Consider the following 17,119-nt stretch of genomic DNA (forward strand, 5'->3'; position numbering starts at 1 on the left):
GATAATGAAAAACAAACAATATATCGAATGCTATAGTCAGGAAGATCTTAGTCTTCTCTTTGTATGGCAAGTTGTAACCAATGGTGCATAATCAACATCCAACATTAGATTGTGAGCCAGAATGGTACACTCTTCTAGCATAAATATTAAACTTAATTAATTAACCTTCCATGTCTGAAAATATCTTTTTTTTATCTTCTCTAGCTTCACTGTATCTTTGACAGTTTAGAACAACAGAAACTGCATATTAATCCTCCTGGCAAAGGTTGCATATAGATGTTGGAAGCTTTTTTGTCAACAGCAAACAGGCTTAAATCAGAAGCCACAGGACTTTCACTCAGTTTGTCTGAAAATGCTTCGACACCTATCCAAGTGTCTTTGCCAAGTCCACCGGCTCGCGTTTGAGCAACCAGTAGTTGAAGCGTTGCTATTTATAAGCTCATGGAGGCCCATTCTCCTACACAAATTCCAGGTCAGATGCAAACCAATGAACGACTCGTCACTGTCCTGGGTCGTTAGAGGCTCTAACTTGGTGTGAGTGGAGTACTTGGTCACCAAATCATTTCTGATCAAGAGAGTAACATTTAACCAACTTGCTGTGATCCAGTTTTACTGTTGTTGGGACATGTTTCAGTAGTGTATTCAGTCCAGTATTTCTTCCAGACACTGTGCCGTAATCCATATCTCTACCGCAGCTTCCTGTCTCCCCTTCATGTTATCACTCCTGAATAATGCGTTTTCTAATAAGACTTAATGATTCAGACTTAGTGAAAGAAATTTCCATCACATCCTTCAGTTTCAAAGCCTGCCTTGCCAAACTATTCCCTGTATCATTGCCATGTTTTCCCATATGAAATGGGATCTTTTGCTCCGTTTTGTGTGTGTTTGTGTGTGTGTGTGTGTGTGTGTGTGTGTGTGTGTGTGTGTGTGTGTGTGTGTGTGTGTGTGTGCGCGTCTGAATCAAACAACAAATAGCACAAAATAAAAGAAGACTTCAGTGTTCACAACTCCAACTCCAGCATGTTGGGTGGTTTTCACTTGTGAGCGGCGGACTTCAAGTCTAACTACATCTTTCTTAATTGGACTGAGGGCTGGACTTTGACTAGGCCATTGTAGCACATTTAAAGGTCTCCCCTTAAACCACTGGAGTGTTGGGGTCCAGTAGGACAATGATCAATGTCCTCTGTGATTAATGCCATCCTTGGCTGGTTTGTGAGTTTTGGTGGGGGGTCCTCTCTAGGCAGGTTTGTTCTGGTACCATGTGCTTTCCATTTGAAGATGATGGATTTGATAGTGCTCCAGAGGAAAATCAAAGATTTAGATTTACAACCTCACCCTTGGTTTTTACTTCTCAACAACTTCGTCCGTTTGCTTGTATGGAGAGCTCATTGGTCTTCATGGTGCAATGCCTCTTGCTTAGTGGTGCTGCAGCCTCTGCAGACATGAAGTTCCTATGAGCTTGCTTTCTATAGTCAGAAGATTCAATGTTGAAGAAACTCATTAAAGAAGGCGAAGAGATTTTGATAAGACAACTCAATTTGTATGGGTTTTAACTCAACAAGTCTACACTTATAATCCAATTTAATTTGGACCATAAACAAGAAATGCATGTACCGCATTATGTACAATTAATTCTGTAATTTGGAGGGGATTCTGAGTTGATGGTTTGTCTAAGAAAGGGGGATTTTTATTCTTTATCACAACTAGAATCTAATGAAGTGACTCTGACTAAGCATGGCCAAAACACGACCTCACCAAAAAGTAAAAGACCTAAAATGGTGGATTGCAGACGACCAAGCAAAGATTGTATTGTTTTATTTTCTTTATTGTGCATTGCTAATTTTGTTGGATTAACCCTTCTTGTGAAGCAATACATATAGTAGAAGAGAATAATTTTCTGTTTTTCCCCTTAGTGGGGTAGTAACATAAATAATAATATAAAACATTTCTCCAAAGTATTCTGAGCTGCAATGGCCACAATGGGAAACAAAATAGTATTACATGAAAGCATGGCCATGAAGGTTCACCTCAGCATATTACATAAATGATAAAGCACAATTTCTTTGAAAGCCTTTCCAGTCGGGTGTAAAGTTAAATGAGGTGGAAAGGAACCCGTGAAGGTCACGTTTCACCCTGTTTGCTGTCGAGGAAACTTAAAATAACGGCCCATATTTTTATGGGCGTTTCCTTGGGAACTGGGAGGGGGCGGGCTAACGGTTGTTTGATTGGCGGGCGTGTTAGCCAATAGAAGGGCTTGGACTGCGCGGTGTGGGCGGAGTTAGGTGTCGCCACTGTTTCCTAGTTTAGTTCAGGCCAGGGTTCAGGACAGTTAGGGCTCACTTCCGCTGGGTTGTAAACGGCTGTCATAAAAAAACAAACTTAGCTTTATTTTACTTCTCGTTCAACACCGACAGCCGCCGCCATGTCCAACAACAACGCCAACAGCAACTTAATCATCGCGCAGAGGGCCGTGAAGCAACTCCGGTTTGAGGCCAGTATCCGGAGGATCAAGGTACGAACCCTCCGCTTGACACAAAAACACGGAACACTTTTTTTTTTCCGTCGAAGCGTAGAAAAAGAAGCGGTCTCTGTGAAATGTAGATTAACTGTCAAATCCTTTGAGAACACACATATAAGACTGGCTCCAAGTTTGTCGCCAGCACCTTCGAAGTTTTAAAGTTAAAACACACAGATGTCAAACTTGAGTTGTTTTATCTGAGGGGAATGAGTGGATCTCTCGCTGAAACCGAAACATAGTGGATACAACAACGACCACTGCTGTTCGGTGGCTCTGTTGCTTGCAAATGTTATGCAAAGAACCCGAAAAAAAAAAAAAAGGGAGAGGCATTTTATTCAGTGTAGGAAAATGAGAAAAAAACAAAAACGGGCAGAGCGTTTGGGCTGTTTATGTTTCCACACCCACGCCATATGTTGGGCTCCGCAGGTGTCCCAGGCCTCCTCCGAGCTGAAAAACTTCTGCCTGCAGAACGCCGCCAAGGACCCGCTCCTCATGGGGGTCCCCTCCAGCGATAATCCCTTCAGACCCCCCAAGTCCTGCTCGCTGTTCTGAGGTAAGACGTGGCTGTTTGAAGGATTCACCAGATCACAGAGGAATTAAGAGGTGTTGTTTTTTTTTTTTACCCCTCCTGGGAGGAGCTAAGTGTCACCTTTATATTCTGTTTATGCTACGTTCATTACAGGGCAGCTTCAAGGCTTATGTAAAAGTCACCAAAGGCATTAAAGATATGGCTGACGGTTTATATCAAAACATATAAGATTAATTAATGAATGACGCTTTAATTATCTAAATGCCCCTATTAGTAATAAACACTCAATGGAGTCATTAGATGCTGAACTAGGTGTGGTATGAACGCTAAACTATCAAGCATTCAAAGACGAAACAGGCAGGTGCTTCTCGGTGAAATGGAATAAAATTGTGAGGTTAAATTTATTCCAAGAGTTTTAGAAAAGTATTACTTTTATACAGTTTTATTGGCCACAGCGTTGTGATTTCTCTGTGTAAAGCCTAAGGAAAGGGTCAGCTGCTCGGTAAATAATGTGATGCCTTCATGGTGCTGGACCCTGATCACTTCCTCAACAAATGTGGCTTACTGTTGATTTAAAAAAGAAAAAAAAAAGTCAGTTTTTCAGAGATTTTCAATATTGCATTAGGCTGAAGAACTTTTAAATATAGAAATGTAGGCCTACCTACGAGCATGTCCACATACTGTGCAGTAGATGTGGTTAACGCTTGGGTGGGGCTGCTTTTGCTGCAATTGCTGGATCAAACCAGCATGGGCACATAGGCGATTGCGCCACTTTGTTTTAATAGCAGCCTTCAGCTCCTCTGCTTTGTTTTTTTTCTGGTGTCTGTCATCTTCCTCTTTACAACAGACCACAGGTTCTCTGACTGAGTTAAGGTCGGGTGGGTTTGCTGGCCAACGATCACCGTGATGCTATGGTGAATAGAGGCATTGGTATTTCTGACAGTGTGGGCAGGTGCCAAGTCCCGGCTGGAAAATAAAACCATCTCCACAAACTCTGTCAACAGAGAGAAGCATGAAGTGCTGTAAAATCTCTTGGTGGATGGCTGCGCTGACTTTGAACTTGATCGAACATAGAGGACGACACCAGCAGACGACACGTGACCCCATGTGTTGTCTGCTGGTGTCGGTCCCCAATCAGCGCTGATAAGGAAAACTTCACTCTGGACTCAGGTTCTTCCCCCGGATCAAGGAAACCAGCAGTTCTGACACCGTCTGTTTTGCCTTGTAAATCTTCACCAAACTCTTGAATGAGCTTTGTTTCACAATCCTTTCAACGCGGAGGTCATCCCTGTTTCTTGTACACCGTTTAGTTTCACTCTCTTTTTTTTTTTTTTCTTCCTTCCACTCAACTTTCCACTACTAAGCTTGTATAAAGCCCTGTATGAACAGCCAGCCTCTTCAGCGACTGTCTTTTGGTAAAAGGGTTTCAGCCAGACATCTGTCAATTCAGCAGCGTATCTCGTGTTTGTGTAGGGCGTACCACGGACATAACATTTCAGGATTAATTACTTTTTTTTCTTTTTATATAATAATTAAATTTTATGTGAAACTGAATTTTGTGCTTTAATTAGCTGTAGCCGTAATCATGAAAAGGAACTCCAATAAATGCTTCAACTATGCTGGTGATGTGTGTGTAATGGGTTTTAGATGCACGCTTCATGACTTACTAAAATAAATTCACTAAGATAATTTAAATGGCTTAACTGCACCTGTGCTAAAATTAACATGTCAGACTCGCATGTGCAATATTCTATCTTCTGCAAGTGCAATCAACTTTACATCTGACAATGTTTTTTTATATTTTTTACAGTTTTAGAAAAGTTTAGTGTCGTCCCTATTTGTGACCCAGAAGCCTAGGAGGAACAACTTCCATTGTGCTACGTAGAACAACAACAACAAAATCACCCTATTTTAAACATTACATTTTAGTACAGCCCCATTCTTTTTTTAATGCACTTCATCAAATGTAACTCCCGTGTTTTATCAGTTCTGTACCAGGCTACTTCTGCTTTTGTGCTGCGTGTTACAAAACAGGAAATCTCCCTGTAGCTCTACACTTCTCCAGGAGTGAATGCTGCTTGTCGGGACTTTGAAGCAATCAACTGGTTCCCTTATATAGAAAATTTTGACCAATCTGTATATGATTGATTTTGACTTTGTAAAGTGCCTTGAGATGACATGTTTCATGAATTGGCGCTATATAAATAAAATTCAATTGAATTGAAATCTCCCCAACCACTGGTCCTCCTTCAGGCCAGATGAGCTCTGCATGGGTGGAAAGTGTTGGAATTTGCTCTGTGGCGGTTAACGGTGAATTATGTGAGCTGATATCGCGACAGGATCCAAATACTACAACGACAACGTAGTTTCCACGTCGAAGGGTTTTGTTTTGCCCTGTGACGGCGGGAAAAGCATCAGTGTTCGCAATAAAATGAGTGGAAATTAAGCATAATAAACACATCTTTTCCAATTTTCTCTGTTTCTCTTGCAGCAGCCGAAGAAACACGAAGGATTCCTGGACCTGTCCGTCAAAGCTTCACTTCTCGTCTCTTGGACTTAATGGTCGACTTCTCTGCAGCTCCTCGTGGGGAAAGGAGGAGGGGGGAAAAAATGGGCTAAATGCTGAAGGTTTTTTTTTTTTTTTTTCAGGGGGGAGGGGGCTGATGTCGATCTACTTGTTTGCCAAACCTAATGGTATCATATCTCCCATCTGTTACATGAAAGCATGGCCAAACTCTTCTTGTTTAACAAACGAGCAGAAGATGTTCCTGACACTAACTCCACTAATGATTAATCTGGCTCCGCCTGAGCGCCCAACGCGTTCGGCGTCTACTCGCAGGCTGTTACCGTGGTTTGTTTTTCAGCCGGTTACGAAGCGCTGGTGGAGGGATAATCAAACGGAAATTTTATATTTCTCTCTGTAAAACCTTTTTTATTTTCTTTAATTATATTCAGCTACGTTGTTGGCCAATAAACTAAATCGGTGCCTTTTTTAACGAGTCACGCATTTAGGAGAAGGATAAAAAAAAATGGTATTGTGTACCTGAGGTACTACTACATGACACACACTTTAACTTTGGGGGGGCAAGTGATGCTTTAATATTCTCTGATTTATATTGTTTCTTTCACAAACCTACTATCTAGATCTATATTCTATAGTCTTTTTTTTTTTTTGAGCCTTTTTATTTAAAATAAAAACACACAAAGGCCTTACACTATTTGGATTGTTTGTAACAACTTTAATTTATATCACACTGCACGAATGCTCGTCTGTATGGAAATCCTTGGGTTATGTTTGTATTTAATGAGTCGTTCATGTTTTCCACGCTGGAAGCGAACATCAATCAGCCAAAAATCTTTTCTGCTGTTGTTTTTTTTTTTTTTTTTTTTTACTTTTTCCAGATACGGATGAAATGCTGCATGGAACCATTTTATACCGGTATCTTTAAATAATTGTTGAAAGCGTGTCCTATTCGGGACAGCTTTTTCACAGACAGGACTTAAGTATTTCTTTGAAAGTTGTCACATATAATTTGGTGCTTTTCCAATCAAAATATGTGTTTTGAAGTGACACTAAATTGGATGTAGATTAAAAGATTATTGGTTCATTGTGGACAGGAGTGGCTCTTCTGTTGTGACAGTGAGCTGGTGGAATTAATCCACATCCCATAAATCTGCCCAAGCCACCAGAATCGCTGTTACCTGTCAGCTTGATGATTTGTGATGAATGCAATATGTTTGTATGGAAAGGAAAAAAAATAAAATATATACTTGTAATATGTGTTGTGTTTGCTTGATAGCTGTTTTGTAAAATAAAGCATCACACAGTCTGGGGAAATAAGGACTTTGAGGTCCAGGATCAATCTATCAAACCTTCCTGTTTTTTTTTTTGTTTTTTTTTCTCAGCTTCCCTATTTAAAGCCTGACCACTGTCGTAATATCTGTCATTAATTTATTGTTTTTTATCTTTTTTAATTGCCAATAAGGGGCGGAGTGGTCTGGAAACATACATGTTTTTTTTTTTTTAGAAATGTGGAAGACTAATCCTATTAAGGAGTTTAAAGTAATTAATCAGCTGCTACCACATGCTGACTTCATGTGAATCTTCCACCTTGAAGCTGTTTCAGGTCTTCACGCTGTGTGTGAAATATGCTGACATGCTGGGAGTCAGCTGAGTGCGTCTCCTAATGCCGGTTGCCTCCTATTGTGCACCTTTGGACAGCTAGGCCAGGAATAAGATCAGGAAGAGGCCTGAGTGAGTAGTGGATACCAACATCAACCTGAACATGGGCATTTAGGAAACCTTTGGTCAAGTGAAGCGAACACTGGGTCTGCATGGCCTCCACTGTTATTAATTAGCAGAAGTGCTCCCACCTGGAAATAAAAGAAGCTGCAGCAGCTGTCTGCTGAGCTAGTCTGACTGCTAACGGCTGGGGAAAAACACAAGGGTGGGTCCACCTGGAAGGTATGTGGGTACTACCTGTTGTTGAAAACATTGCTGTGCTCATAGCTTGTATATGTGTCGAGTTATTGTTTTCTTTCCAAATGTGAATTTAGATGGCGAGCAGGTTTGGCCAGACTAGATTTGATGGACAGCAGGAATATGCAGGTTAGGATTTATTTAAACCCTTCAATTCATATGCTAAAAATAAGCAAATAGATGCATTTATCCTATTTATCTTCACCCCAGTTATCCTATTTATCTTCACCCCAGTTAATCCTATAATATTAATATTCCCTTGTGCCACTTGTGGTTTAAACCACGCTGCAGATTCATATCTCCAGAGGGATCCAAGTTCCTCTCAGAGCAGCTTGTGGTGGGCTAACGGAGAGGACCGTAAGGACCAAGCAGACTCCCTCAGGGTGGGTGAAAAGACTCAAAGTTAAATGTCCTATCAAACCCTCTCTGCCGTGCAAACGTTTCCACACAAGTTAAAACTGTGTCACATAACAAACTTTAATATTTCATGTGATTTTTTTAAATCAACACAAGATGCACATTTGTGAAGTGGGGAAAGAAAACGATGCATTGTTTCCAAAAGCTGTGGCGCACGTTTGTGTTTGACACTAAGTCGATAATGAGAATCACGTTTTTGCATTTACTGCTGCAGGTTTTCTGAGATTCCTCTACCAGCTTTGCATATCCAAATTTATTTATTTATTTTTTTTATTTATTTATTTATTTATTTATTTTTTTGTGACTCTCCATTTGCAGAACAGCACAAGCTCAGTCAGAATGAATTGATGAAGATCTGTGAACATAATTGTTCAATGTTACCACACTCTCACATGGATTTAGGTCTCTGGACTGGGCTGTTCCTAAAACATATGGTTGTGCTTTGAACTCAAACCAGGGACGTCTAGCTCTAGTCCTCCGGGGCTGCTGTCTAGCAGTTCTTTCATGTCTCAGGGGTCCAGCTAAAACCAAATGTGTCCTAGCAGCCAAGCTCTAAACATCCCCACCTTTTGACCTCATGATTCAGTCCAGGTGAGTGCAAAGACTCATCTAAAAGGTACAGGCCAGCTGGAGTTTAACATCTTTGATCTAAACAAGTGATCCCCATCCCTGGGTCCTCTGTCCTGCATGATTTAGATGTCCATCTCAACAGACTCACATGATGCGCTGCAGAAGCCTGGTATTCACTCGTTCATTCAAGTCAGCTGTGAGGCCAGTGGGTCCTGAGGAGCAGAATTGGGGGGACCTTGTGATCTGAACCACACCATTGCACTGCACAAACAACGGATCTAAAAATAAGTAAAATGTTCTTAAAGTTAGTGTATTTATCCTTGATTTGAGCAGGTAAATAAGATAATTGGACATCCTGCACTTGAAATAAGATGATGAAGATGAATTGTTCCTATTTTAAGTGAAAAATCTTATTCAGCTGGCAGATCATCTAATTTACCTGCTCAAATCAAGGACAAATACACTAATTTTAAGAACATTTTACTTATTTTTAGTCCTGTTTTTGCAGTGGCTCTGGCTGCATGTTTGGGGTTATTGTCCTGCTGTAAGGCAAACCACCACCCCAACCTCATGGCTCTTGCTGCCTCTAAATGTTTTTTTTTTATTTTTTTTTATTTATTTTTTTACTCCAGGATTATTGTTTTTAGCTCTCTCCATCTTTTAATGCTGCCACCATCCCCATATCTTACTGTTGGAGCAGCGTGGTCAGGATAATGTGCATTTCTTTTCTCTGCATATTGCTGTTGCTTGCAGACAAAGTGCAGTTGTTGTCTCATCATACCAAACGACCTTCTTCCACATGTTTGCCTTGTCTCCTATGTGGCAAAATTTAAACAGGAGCCTCTAATAGCTTTTTTTTTTTTCTTTAAATATGTTTTTTCTTTTCACCACTTTTTCATAAAGGACAGATTTGTGTTGTGCACAATCTATGCATCTCTGCAGCTCCTCCAAGGTCACATGAAGCTTTTTTTTTTTTTTTTCTGCTGCTTGGTTTATTGTTATTTGCCCAACCTGCCAGTTTAGGTAAACTCCTAGGCCAACTCCCAGCTTTACATTTTTTCAGTCTTTCCATCCATAGATGAATGATTGTACGGTGCTCTCCAGATGTTCAAAGCTCGCTACATCGTCTAAGACGGCTCTACTTTAAACCATTTCTCAACTTTTTTCATAGCCTGTCTTCTGTGTTTCTTGGTCTTTTTGATGTCATGTGTTCACTAATGTTTTATATCAAATCTCTAAGGCCTTCATAGATTAAATTACACACAGGTGGGCTCTGACGCCAACAAATATAAGCCAATGTAAAGCAGGTTCAACACAAATGCACACCACAGCTTTCAGATTATATACAAATTTTAAATGTTTAATTTTCTTTTTTTTCTTTTTTTTTTTTCTCCCGCTGTATAATTATAAATGACCAAAATGCACTGCAGTTTGTGTTTGACAAAGCGACAGGTCAAAGGGTGTGAACACTCTTGCATGGCACTGTCTTCTCATGCAGGAGCAGCTCAGAGATGCAGACGAGCATGTGGCCAGGCTTCAGGGAGATCTAAGATCTGAGCGTACAAGAGTGAGCCCAGTAGTTTTTTTTAGATCGATAACTTCCTGAACGAATGAGTGAAGCTTCTCAAAAGGTGCTCCTCTTTCTCAGTGTTCCCGTCTGCAGCTGCAGTGCAACCAGCAGGAGGCGGAGTTGAAGCGCAGAGAGGTGCACTGCAATAGACTGAAGGAGAGGCTCTCCCAGCTGACTGACAGACACAGAGACAAAGGACCCTGTGAGACTCAAGGATTATTTTAAAGATGTTGATTTGAAGAAACATTTACCATTTTGTGTTTTATTTTTTTCCTTATGCAGCTATAGAGGTATTAAATGTACCTCCGGGAAGCAGGAGCAAAAGGGAACAACTCTGCAAATCAATCAAGTCCACTGCCAAGTAAGTAGACTGTTGCTTTTCTGCTCTTGGCCTTTTGATTGAGCAGCTTTTTCAGACTGCAGCTCTCTGCACCTTGCAGGCGGGAAGAGGCTGCACTGCGCCTGATGCTGGAGCGCAGAGAGGCCGAGCTGAGGGAGGCGATGAAGCTGCGCCACAGCCTCACCACTCTGCTGCACGCGCTCAGAGTCGACATGGAGCAGGTCAGCAAAGGGACTAACATGCTTAGGTCGTTCTGGAAAAGTGATCTCAGCCATTCAAGAGCTTGGAGTTTAAATGGGTACCATAAAACAAAGCAGAATTTAGTTGGGAAAAAATTAAGATTTGAATTAATTCTTGGTCTTAGACGCATTACCACAAACTTCAAGAAATTGTGGCTGGTTTTGGGGTTGACGTGTTCATTTTAAGCCTCATTGTCTTGACTAGTAAAAGTTGATTCTTTCAACAAAAACTTGTCATTCTGATCTAAACTGGATTAAAAAAAAAACCTTTATGTTGAGGCAAACGGATCCAAATTGTTTCCAAATGTATAGAATGAAAAAATTGTCCAAATTCAGTTTGAACCAATTTGGTTTATCCCAATACAACAAGTCATGTAGTCAGATTTAATTTGTCTCCCAATAAAGTGGTCTCTTATGTTTCACATTACAGGTGCATTTCAGTAAATAATGGGGAAATGTTTTCCAATTTGTTTTATTCCCCCCCCCCCCAATTAAACTGAAACTCCCATTTACTCTCCATAGTGATTTAGTCTTTTTCTGTTAAATCTGATAAGTAAATTCTACATTTTTATTTGCTGTAAGCCATTAAGTAAATTTGCATATTGCATAAAGCCAGTGTGGGGAAGAAGGGTTTTTTTAATACAGAAATATTAACTTAATGAAAAGTGTGTGTGTGTGCCCTTGCATAGGCATCCTTTTGAATGAATTATTTTATTTAAAAAGTAGTAGCAACAATCATACAAGGAATTACAACAATTGAAAAGATGAGAGAACTTATTTATAGAGATCAATCTGAAATGATTATAAACTGGAGCTAAAACTGAACAAAAGATGAAAACTCCTTCATTGTCCCACAATGGGGAAATTCACGCATGACGGTGGCAAAAAAAAAATAAAAAAGTTACACATTAAATCAGTTATGGAAAAAAAACATGCTAATCTTATCCAAAGTTGGCTCTAGAGCAACACAGAATGAATCAGAATAAGATAAAAAGTAAAATGCAACCAAAGTATTGAACAGTTAGTGATCATATGACATACTTGGGTAAAAATGTTAAGTGAATATTAAAAGGCTTATGTTTTGATGGCGCCTTTTAAATCAGGACTTTTATAGCTACAGTGTGATTTAAGAGCCAATGACTGCAGGAATAAAAGTTGTTCAGTCTGTCGGGTCTACACACAAATATGTGCCGAAGTCGGTATGAGAATTGCCTTATTATAAAGTTTGCTGATAACTCATTGACCCCGCCCCCCGACTGGTCTGCAGGATTTTCTGAAGTGGTGCCACCTCTTCTTTAAGGGCATGTTAAAATTGGGGGGGGGGGGGGAGAGAAAGAGTGTCCGTAGACCTTAAGAAGGCCCCCGTCGATCCAGTCTTTATAAATGGGCAGCCATCAAAATGGGTACAAGAATACAGCTGGGCACAATGATGGATACTACACTTACATTTGAGTCCCAGGCTGAAGCAGCATGCAGAGAAGTCCAGAGGATGCACTCTCACTTAAAAAAAGGTGCAATCAACAAAGCCCAAGTCACACCTGTAGGGCAACTACAACATCACTGTCATTTGACAGAGTTGTTCGGCTTACTTTGTTTAATCTGACCTGAATTTTCAAACTTTTTTTTAAGTGGCTGTCAGAGTTTTTGGACATTACCCAAGATGGAGACAAAAAGCTAGATGAGACTGAAGCGGCCCTTGGCGAACACGTGACTGGAGGAGTCGTTCAGAGCTGGAGGCTGGTGCAGAACAAGCTGCAAAGCATCTTGTCTGAAGGTGAACAGGCCACAATGAGTCCTGAAAATGTTGCCAAAGTAGTGGTCAAAAACTGCATTTAAAAAAAATGACTGTCTGCAGGTCAGGCTGCTGCTGCTGGCACCGACCACGATAAGCTCCTGGCTCAGCTGGAGATGGAACTAAAGGAAAGTCAGGAGGTCGTCAGATTACAGCAGCAGCTTCTACAGGTATCAGTCGCTTTTTTTATTCATTAAAAACTTTTATGTCTGAGATAGACCTGCTCCGGTTGCTTCTTGTAGGATAGCCTTTCCTCCACGGTCCCGCCTGAGCTGTCGGATTCCTACTTTCTGGAAGAATGGGAACGTCTTCAGATGTCCTGGACGGAGTTTACTCATCAGAGGAGGACTTTTGAAAGGGAGCGGCAAGCTTTCACTGACGCTGCGATCCGACTGAGCCAGGAGGTGAAATGGATTTGGGTCTGAAGCAGACAATCTAGGGGGTCCTTGCCTTTTCAAACTGTACGCTTACTGAAATCTAATGCTTTGTGTCCACAGCGGCGTGAGTTTGAACAACAAAGGGGCTTGTTTTTGAAGCAGCAATATCTGTGTGGCTCGCCTCTGTTTAATCAAGGAGCAACAAACAGGAGGGAGAGCACCGCCTTCAGTGAGTAAAGGTTTGACTCTAACTGTATAAGCAAGGGCACTGGACGATGGTCCAGGTTACGGTGGTCTGCTTGTAGCTATTTCACCCAGTTTTATTTTTATTTATTTTTTTATGTAGATGCACTGTTCGAAAAACTAAAGCAGCACTTTTCAGAGTTTAATAAAATCAAGGCAGCTAAACATCTGGAATATTGATCTGGTCAGTTTAAAGGGGCGGGGTGTTAATCAGTGTCAGCTGTTTTGGTGGTAATTAATTTAATCATTGGGACACTAAAGGGGCAACGGTAAGATTATCTCAAACAGCAGAGTGGTTTTCCAGTGGAAGCCACAGACTTTTTTTTTTTTTTGGACTGGCTTTCATTAGTGTTCATTTGACCAGGCTCAGTGTCTCTCCTGCCAGGGTTGCTGTAGCTCTCAGCAAAGTCTTAAGAGCATTGCGATACTAAAGGGAGGCAGTTAGGAGGAAAGCTGGACTGGGTAATGGGAGGTTCTTAAAACCATCAGGAGGACTAGTGTCTTCTCCTTTTTTCCAAGGAGGAGCAGGATGAGTACTGCCAAAACCAAACAAAATGACCTCCAGCCACTGGTGTGATTGCATCTGACCAAGCCATCAGAAATGAAGTTCATGTGGGGGGGGGCTGAGGGTCCAAAGTCCTTTAGTGGGCACTATGCACATTTCCCAGCACCTTGGTGCTCGATGGACATTTGCCAGAGGACAGAAATTTTAGTATAAAGAAGCTGCTGTGAATTTTATGCCGCCTGCAACATTAATGAATGTTATCGGTTTGGTGGGGGTCTTGGGAGGCATATCACTGGAGGGACGGATGGACCTGTACAGGATAAACAATGGCACCCTGACCGCTATTTGGTATTGGGAGGAAATCCATGTTAAGTGCAATGGTCCATGGTTCCTCCTGGTTTTTGATGATCTCCGGCCTCGTGTGGCAAGAGTATACAAGCTGATCCTGGAGGATGAAGGCATTGATGCCAATGACTGACCCCCAGGCTACCCTGGCCTAAACTCAACAGAACATCTCTGGGACATTGTTTGGGTCTCACCAGTTATGCTGCAAACTGTCCAGAAGCTTAATGATCTGGGAAGAGATGTCCCAAGAGGAAAGGGGGGGGGGGTCATACAAACTACTTGGTCCCCTTTTTTTTTTCTTTAATGGCTGGGTTGACATTTCAGCACAGTGGACCAGCCTGTTGCATCAGTTTGTTTCTTTCTCTGTGACTTTGGAATAAGCAATCAGTAGGTTGATTTTCATCAAATCCTTTGTTCCTAACACATTCCTTCAAATAAACTTAGAAACGGCTTCTTTCCAGGAACTGTGAGGACTGTTGCCCTTGACAGGAGACTGCAGCCCAACACGTTAAAATTCACCCCACTGTTACTGCCGCGGTTTCTCAGTAGAAGGCGACGGATCCCTGCTGAGAGTCTGTCCTTCAAATGTTCATCACGTTACAATCATACTACGATCCATCTGTGTTTAAGCCCATCACATATTGCAATCACTTTAATGTTATCATTTGCACACTAGTATCTCAGAATGTCTAAATGCACATTTCTGCAAATGAAGCCTCAAATCTTTGCACTAAAGCACCTTAATACCTCATCTGTGACTCATGAAGGACAACTAGTTCATGTAACAGGGCTCTACCACTTGCAAAGGGACTACCAAAGCCCTCGGACTCTGACCAACTTTTGAATTTTCCTTTTTTTTTTTTTTGCACACTATAATGTGGAGGGGAAAACGCTGTAACCCTTGTTCATTGCCTGTTTGTCTATCATGTGTACTCCTAGCCGGAGTGGCCAAAAAGAAATTTCACCAAAGTAACACGCGGTGACAAACAATCTTTGAATTTCATACCATTACGGATATCCAGGATGATTTTATTTCCAATTAAGATCTGATGTTTTCAAAGTGTTCCTTTCTAACTTTTTCAGACTGCAATTTTTTTATTTTCTTATTTTGCTCATTTATTTATTTATTTTTTCTTCCTGTTGCAGATTTCTCCGGTGTGGGAGGAACTAACATATCTGGTTGTCTTCCCCTCACTCCATCACCCAGCAACTCTGGCAACGCTGCCGTTACTGGATTACACGAGGAAAGGATCAGAGTTCAAACCCCCAGCACACCTCAGCTGTACTCCGCTCTCAACCTACCATACAATAACAGGTCAGTGTTTGTCCATTCATTTTCCATGAAGTCATATTGCTGTGCAGGATTTTGCAAAAGTGTTCATAGCCTTTGAAACTACGTTTTGTCACATTACAACCTTAAGTTTCAGTTTGTTGTACTAGGATTTTATGTTAACCATTTAAGTGCATAGTTATGCAACCAATTTACTCTTAGAAGCCACCTAATTAGTAGTTGGGTTGATAGTCTTGACCTTCACAGAAGCTGTATTTATACTAAAAGGTTTTAAAACTTTTTTTTTTTTTTTTTTTTTCAAATAAAAACCTAGAAGCTGTGGCATGCCTCCTTGTATTCTCTCCACCTCAGGCAAAACTTTATTTATTTTTTTTCCTGAGCATCCATCAACCTAGGTGGAGAGGATGTATCATAGATTTTTCTAGTATCAGATTTACAACTGGCTTTAAGTCTGGACTTTGACTAGGCCATTCTAATACACAGATATGCTTGTCTATTCCATTGTGTCTCTGGCTGCATGTTTGGGGTTGTTGTCCTGCTAGAAGGTAAACCTCCATCCCAGTCTAGTCTTTTGAAGCAACAAAAAGATTAATATTTTATGGCTCCATCCATGTTCACTAAACTGACCACTTTCTGACTCCTGCAAAGGAAATACGTCCACAAAGATTGATGCTGCCATCACTTTGTTTCACCCTGGGGATCATAAGTTCAGGGTCGTGTGGGGTTTAATACCAGTGTTTAACTTATTGGGCTATCCCCTCCACCTCACAGTTTCAGTTCACAGAAAACTAAAATGTATAGATGTCTGTAGCTAATAATGGGGGGGGGGGGGGGGAAAGGTTCAGAGAGTACAAATGCAAGACACCCCACTTGGAGGGGTTCCATCTTTCCCCAACAGGCTCCTAACCAACTACCTGTGCAGATTATGCAACCCAGAGCCTCTCAATTTAAGGACTGAAAGTGCTGCTTTTCAAAGCGACCTAAATGAGATCAGATCTACGTACCTGCTGCAATCATCACACTGAATGTTCTTCTGTAGGTCCAGAGAAGCTGGTCACCACTCGGAGATGTGGGAAGGTGGGGTGGACAGGAGACTGCATACACCCTGGCCTTCATATTTGGACTGGTCGTTTTAGCATAAACTGTTTTTAGTGCTGCTGTATATTCTACATTCAGTGTTGTCTTTGTAACTAATTTATTTCACATTATTTTTCACAATAAAATTGAGGCACTTTTAATTCCAGCAGTTTCTATTTATTTATTTTTATTCCTGATCTTTCACAATGGTGTTTTTTCAAATGACCCATTTATTTCATAATGACACTTTTCAGCAGAATCACTTTGCTTGCCAATCAAGAGAAACAAGGCAGAGGGAGGACAAAGGCAATTAGTTTCAAGTCAAGCCTGAAGGTCCCGACATGCTTTAAGCAAAAACTGCTCCACATAGACGCAACGTTTTCCACCCAACTAAACCCACTGACTTATAACTTCAAGACAAAGTTGTATCTTATTTATCAGAATTAAGCAGGCTTATAAACCATAAAATTGAAAGATGCATGCAGAGCTCCAGGACCTTGCAGCTGCACATATCGAATGCCCTCTAGCGATCCCCATACACTGGGTTTCTTAAGAGAAGCAGATTACCAGTTCTTACAAGAGAAACTAGAAACAAGTAACCAGCTCTATGAAAACAAGCATGCCCAACAGGCAACACCACACTGTAATACAGAGGCCACTTGTAAAAAGTATAAATAAGTTCAAAGTCACCTAGAGTCACATGGTAATGCAGCTGGAAGCCTTCCTGGGGTCTCCCCCTCTCCCCCCTTTTTTTTTTTTTTTTTACATTTAATAACCTTTATCAATAAAATCACCTTTTGGGAAATGAATTGTTTAAACATTATTA

The 17,119-nt window shown here is 41.0% G+C and overlaps 2 protein-coding genes across 4 annotated transcripts; both read left to right on the top strand.

The window, feature by feature from the left end:
- Positions 1–2,280: 2,280 nt before the first annotated feature.
- Positions 2,281–6,824, top strand: si:ch211-286b5.5 (uncharacterized protein LOC100003596 homolog). 2 transcript variants are annotated; one of them, XM_012849991.3, is made up of 3 exons: positions 2,281–2,512; positions 2,945–3,071; positions 5,542–6,824. In XM_012849991.3, exons 1-2 carry the CDS (start codon positions 2,423–2,425, stop codon positions 3,068–3,070), a joined length of 216 nt encoding a protein of 71 aa, XP_012705445.1. In that variant the 5' UTR covers positions 2,281–2,422; the 3' UTR covers position 3,071; positions 5,542–6,824. The 2 variants fall into 2 exon arrangements, with proteins under 2 accessions (XP_012705445.1, XP_012705446.1); XM_012849992.3 differs by having other exon boundaries at positions 2,283–2,512; positions 5,539–6,824.
- Positions 6,825–7,376: 552 nt separating this feature from the next.
- Positions 7,377–16,459, top strand: si:ch211-286b5.4 (afadin- and alpha-actinin-binding protein). 2 transcript variants are annotated; one of them, XM_036134865.1, is made up of 13 exons: positions 7,377–7,512; positions 7,605–7,656; positions 7,819–7,910; positions 10,013–10,081; positions 10,163–10,286; positions 10,367–10,445; positions 10,522–10,645; positions 12,293–12,437; positions 12,519–12,625; positions 12,698–12,859; positions 12,953–13,061; positions 15,072–15,240; positions 16,256–16,459. In XM_036134865.1, exons 2-13 carry the CDS (start codon positions 7,605–7,607, stop codon positions 16,350–16,352), a joined length of 1,329 nt encoding a protein of 442 aa, XP_035990758.1. In that variant the 5' UTR covers positions 7,377–7,512; the 3' UTR covers positions 16,353–16,459. The 2 variants fall into 2 exon arrangements, with proteins under 2 accessions (XP_035990758.1, XP_035990759.1); XM_036134866.1 differs by having other exon boundaries at positions 7,378–7,512; positions 10,525–10,645.
- The last annotated feature ends 660 nt before the right edge of the window (positions 16,460–17,119 follow it).

Source organism: Fundulus heteroclitus, unplaced genomic scaffold (assembly GCF_011125445.2).
Source record: "Fundulus heteroclitus isolate FHET01 unplaced genomic scaffold, MU-UCD_Fhet_4.1 scaffold_92, whole genome shotgun sequence".
Taxonomy (NCBI): Eukaryota; Metazoa; Chordata; class Actinopteri; order Cyprinodontiformes; family Fundulidae; genus Fundulus; species Fundulus heteroclitus.

Bases quoted from the DNA above. Each gene is read 5' to 3' on its own strand.
- si:ch211-286b5.4 (XM_036134865.1), top strand. From the start codon at position 7,605: ATGGCGAGCAGGTTTGGCCAGACTAGATTTGATGGACAGCAGGAATAT. The intron at 7,657-7,818 runs GTTAGGATTTAT...ACCACGCTGCAG, and splicing joins TGGACAGCAGGAATATGCAG to ATTCATATCTCCAGAGGGAT. The intron at 12,860-12,952 runs GTGAAATGGATT...TTGTGTCCACAG, and splicing joins CGATCCGACTGAGCCAGGAG to CGGCGTGAGTTTGAACAACA.
- si:ch211-286b5.5 (XM_012849991.3), top strand. From the start codon at position 2,423: ATGTCCAACAACAACGCCAACAGCAACTTAATCATCGCGCAGAGGGCC. The intron at 2,513-2,944 runs GTACGAACCCTC...TGGGCTCCGCAG, and splicing joins CCAGTATCCGGAGGATCAAG to GTGTCCCAGGCCTCCTCCGA.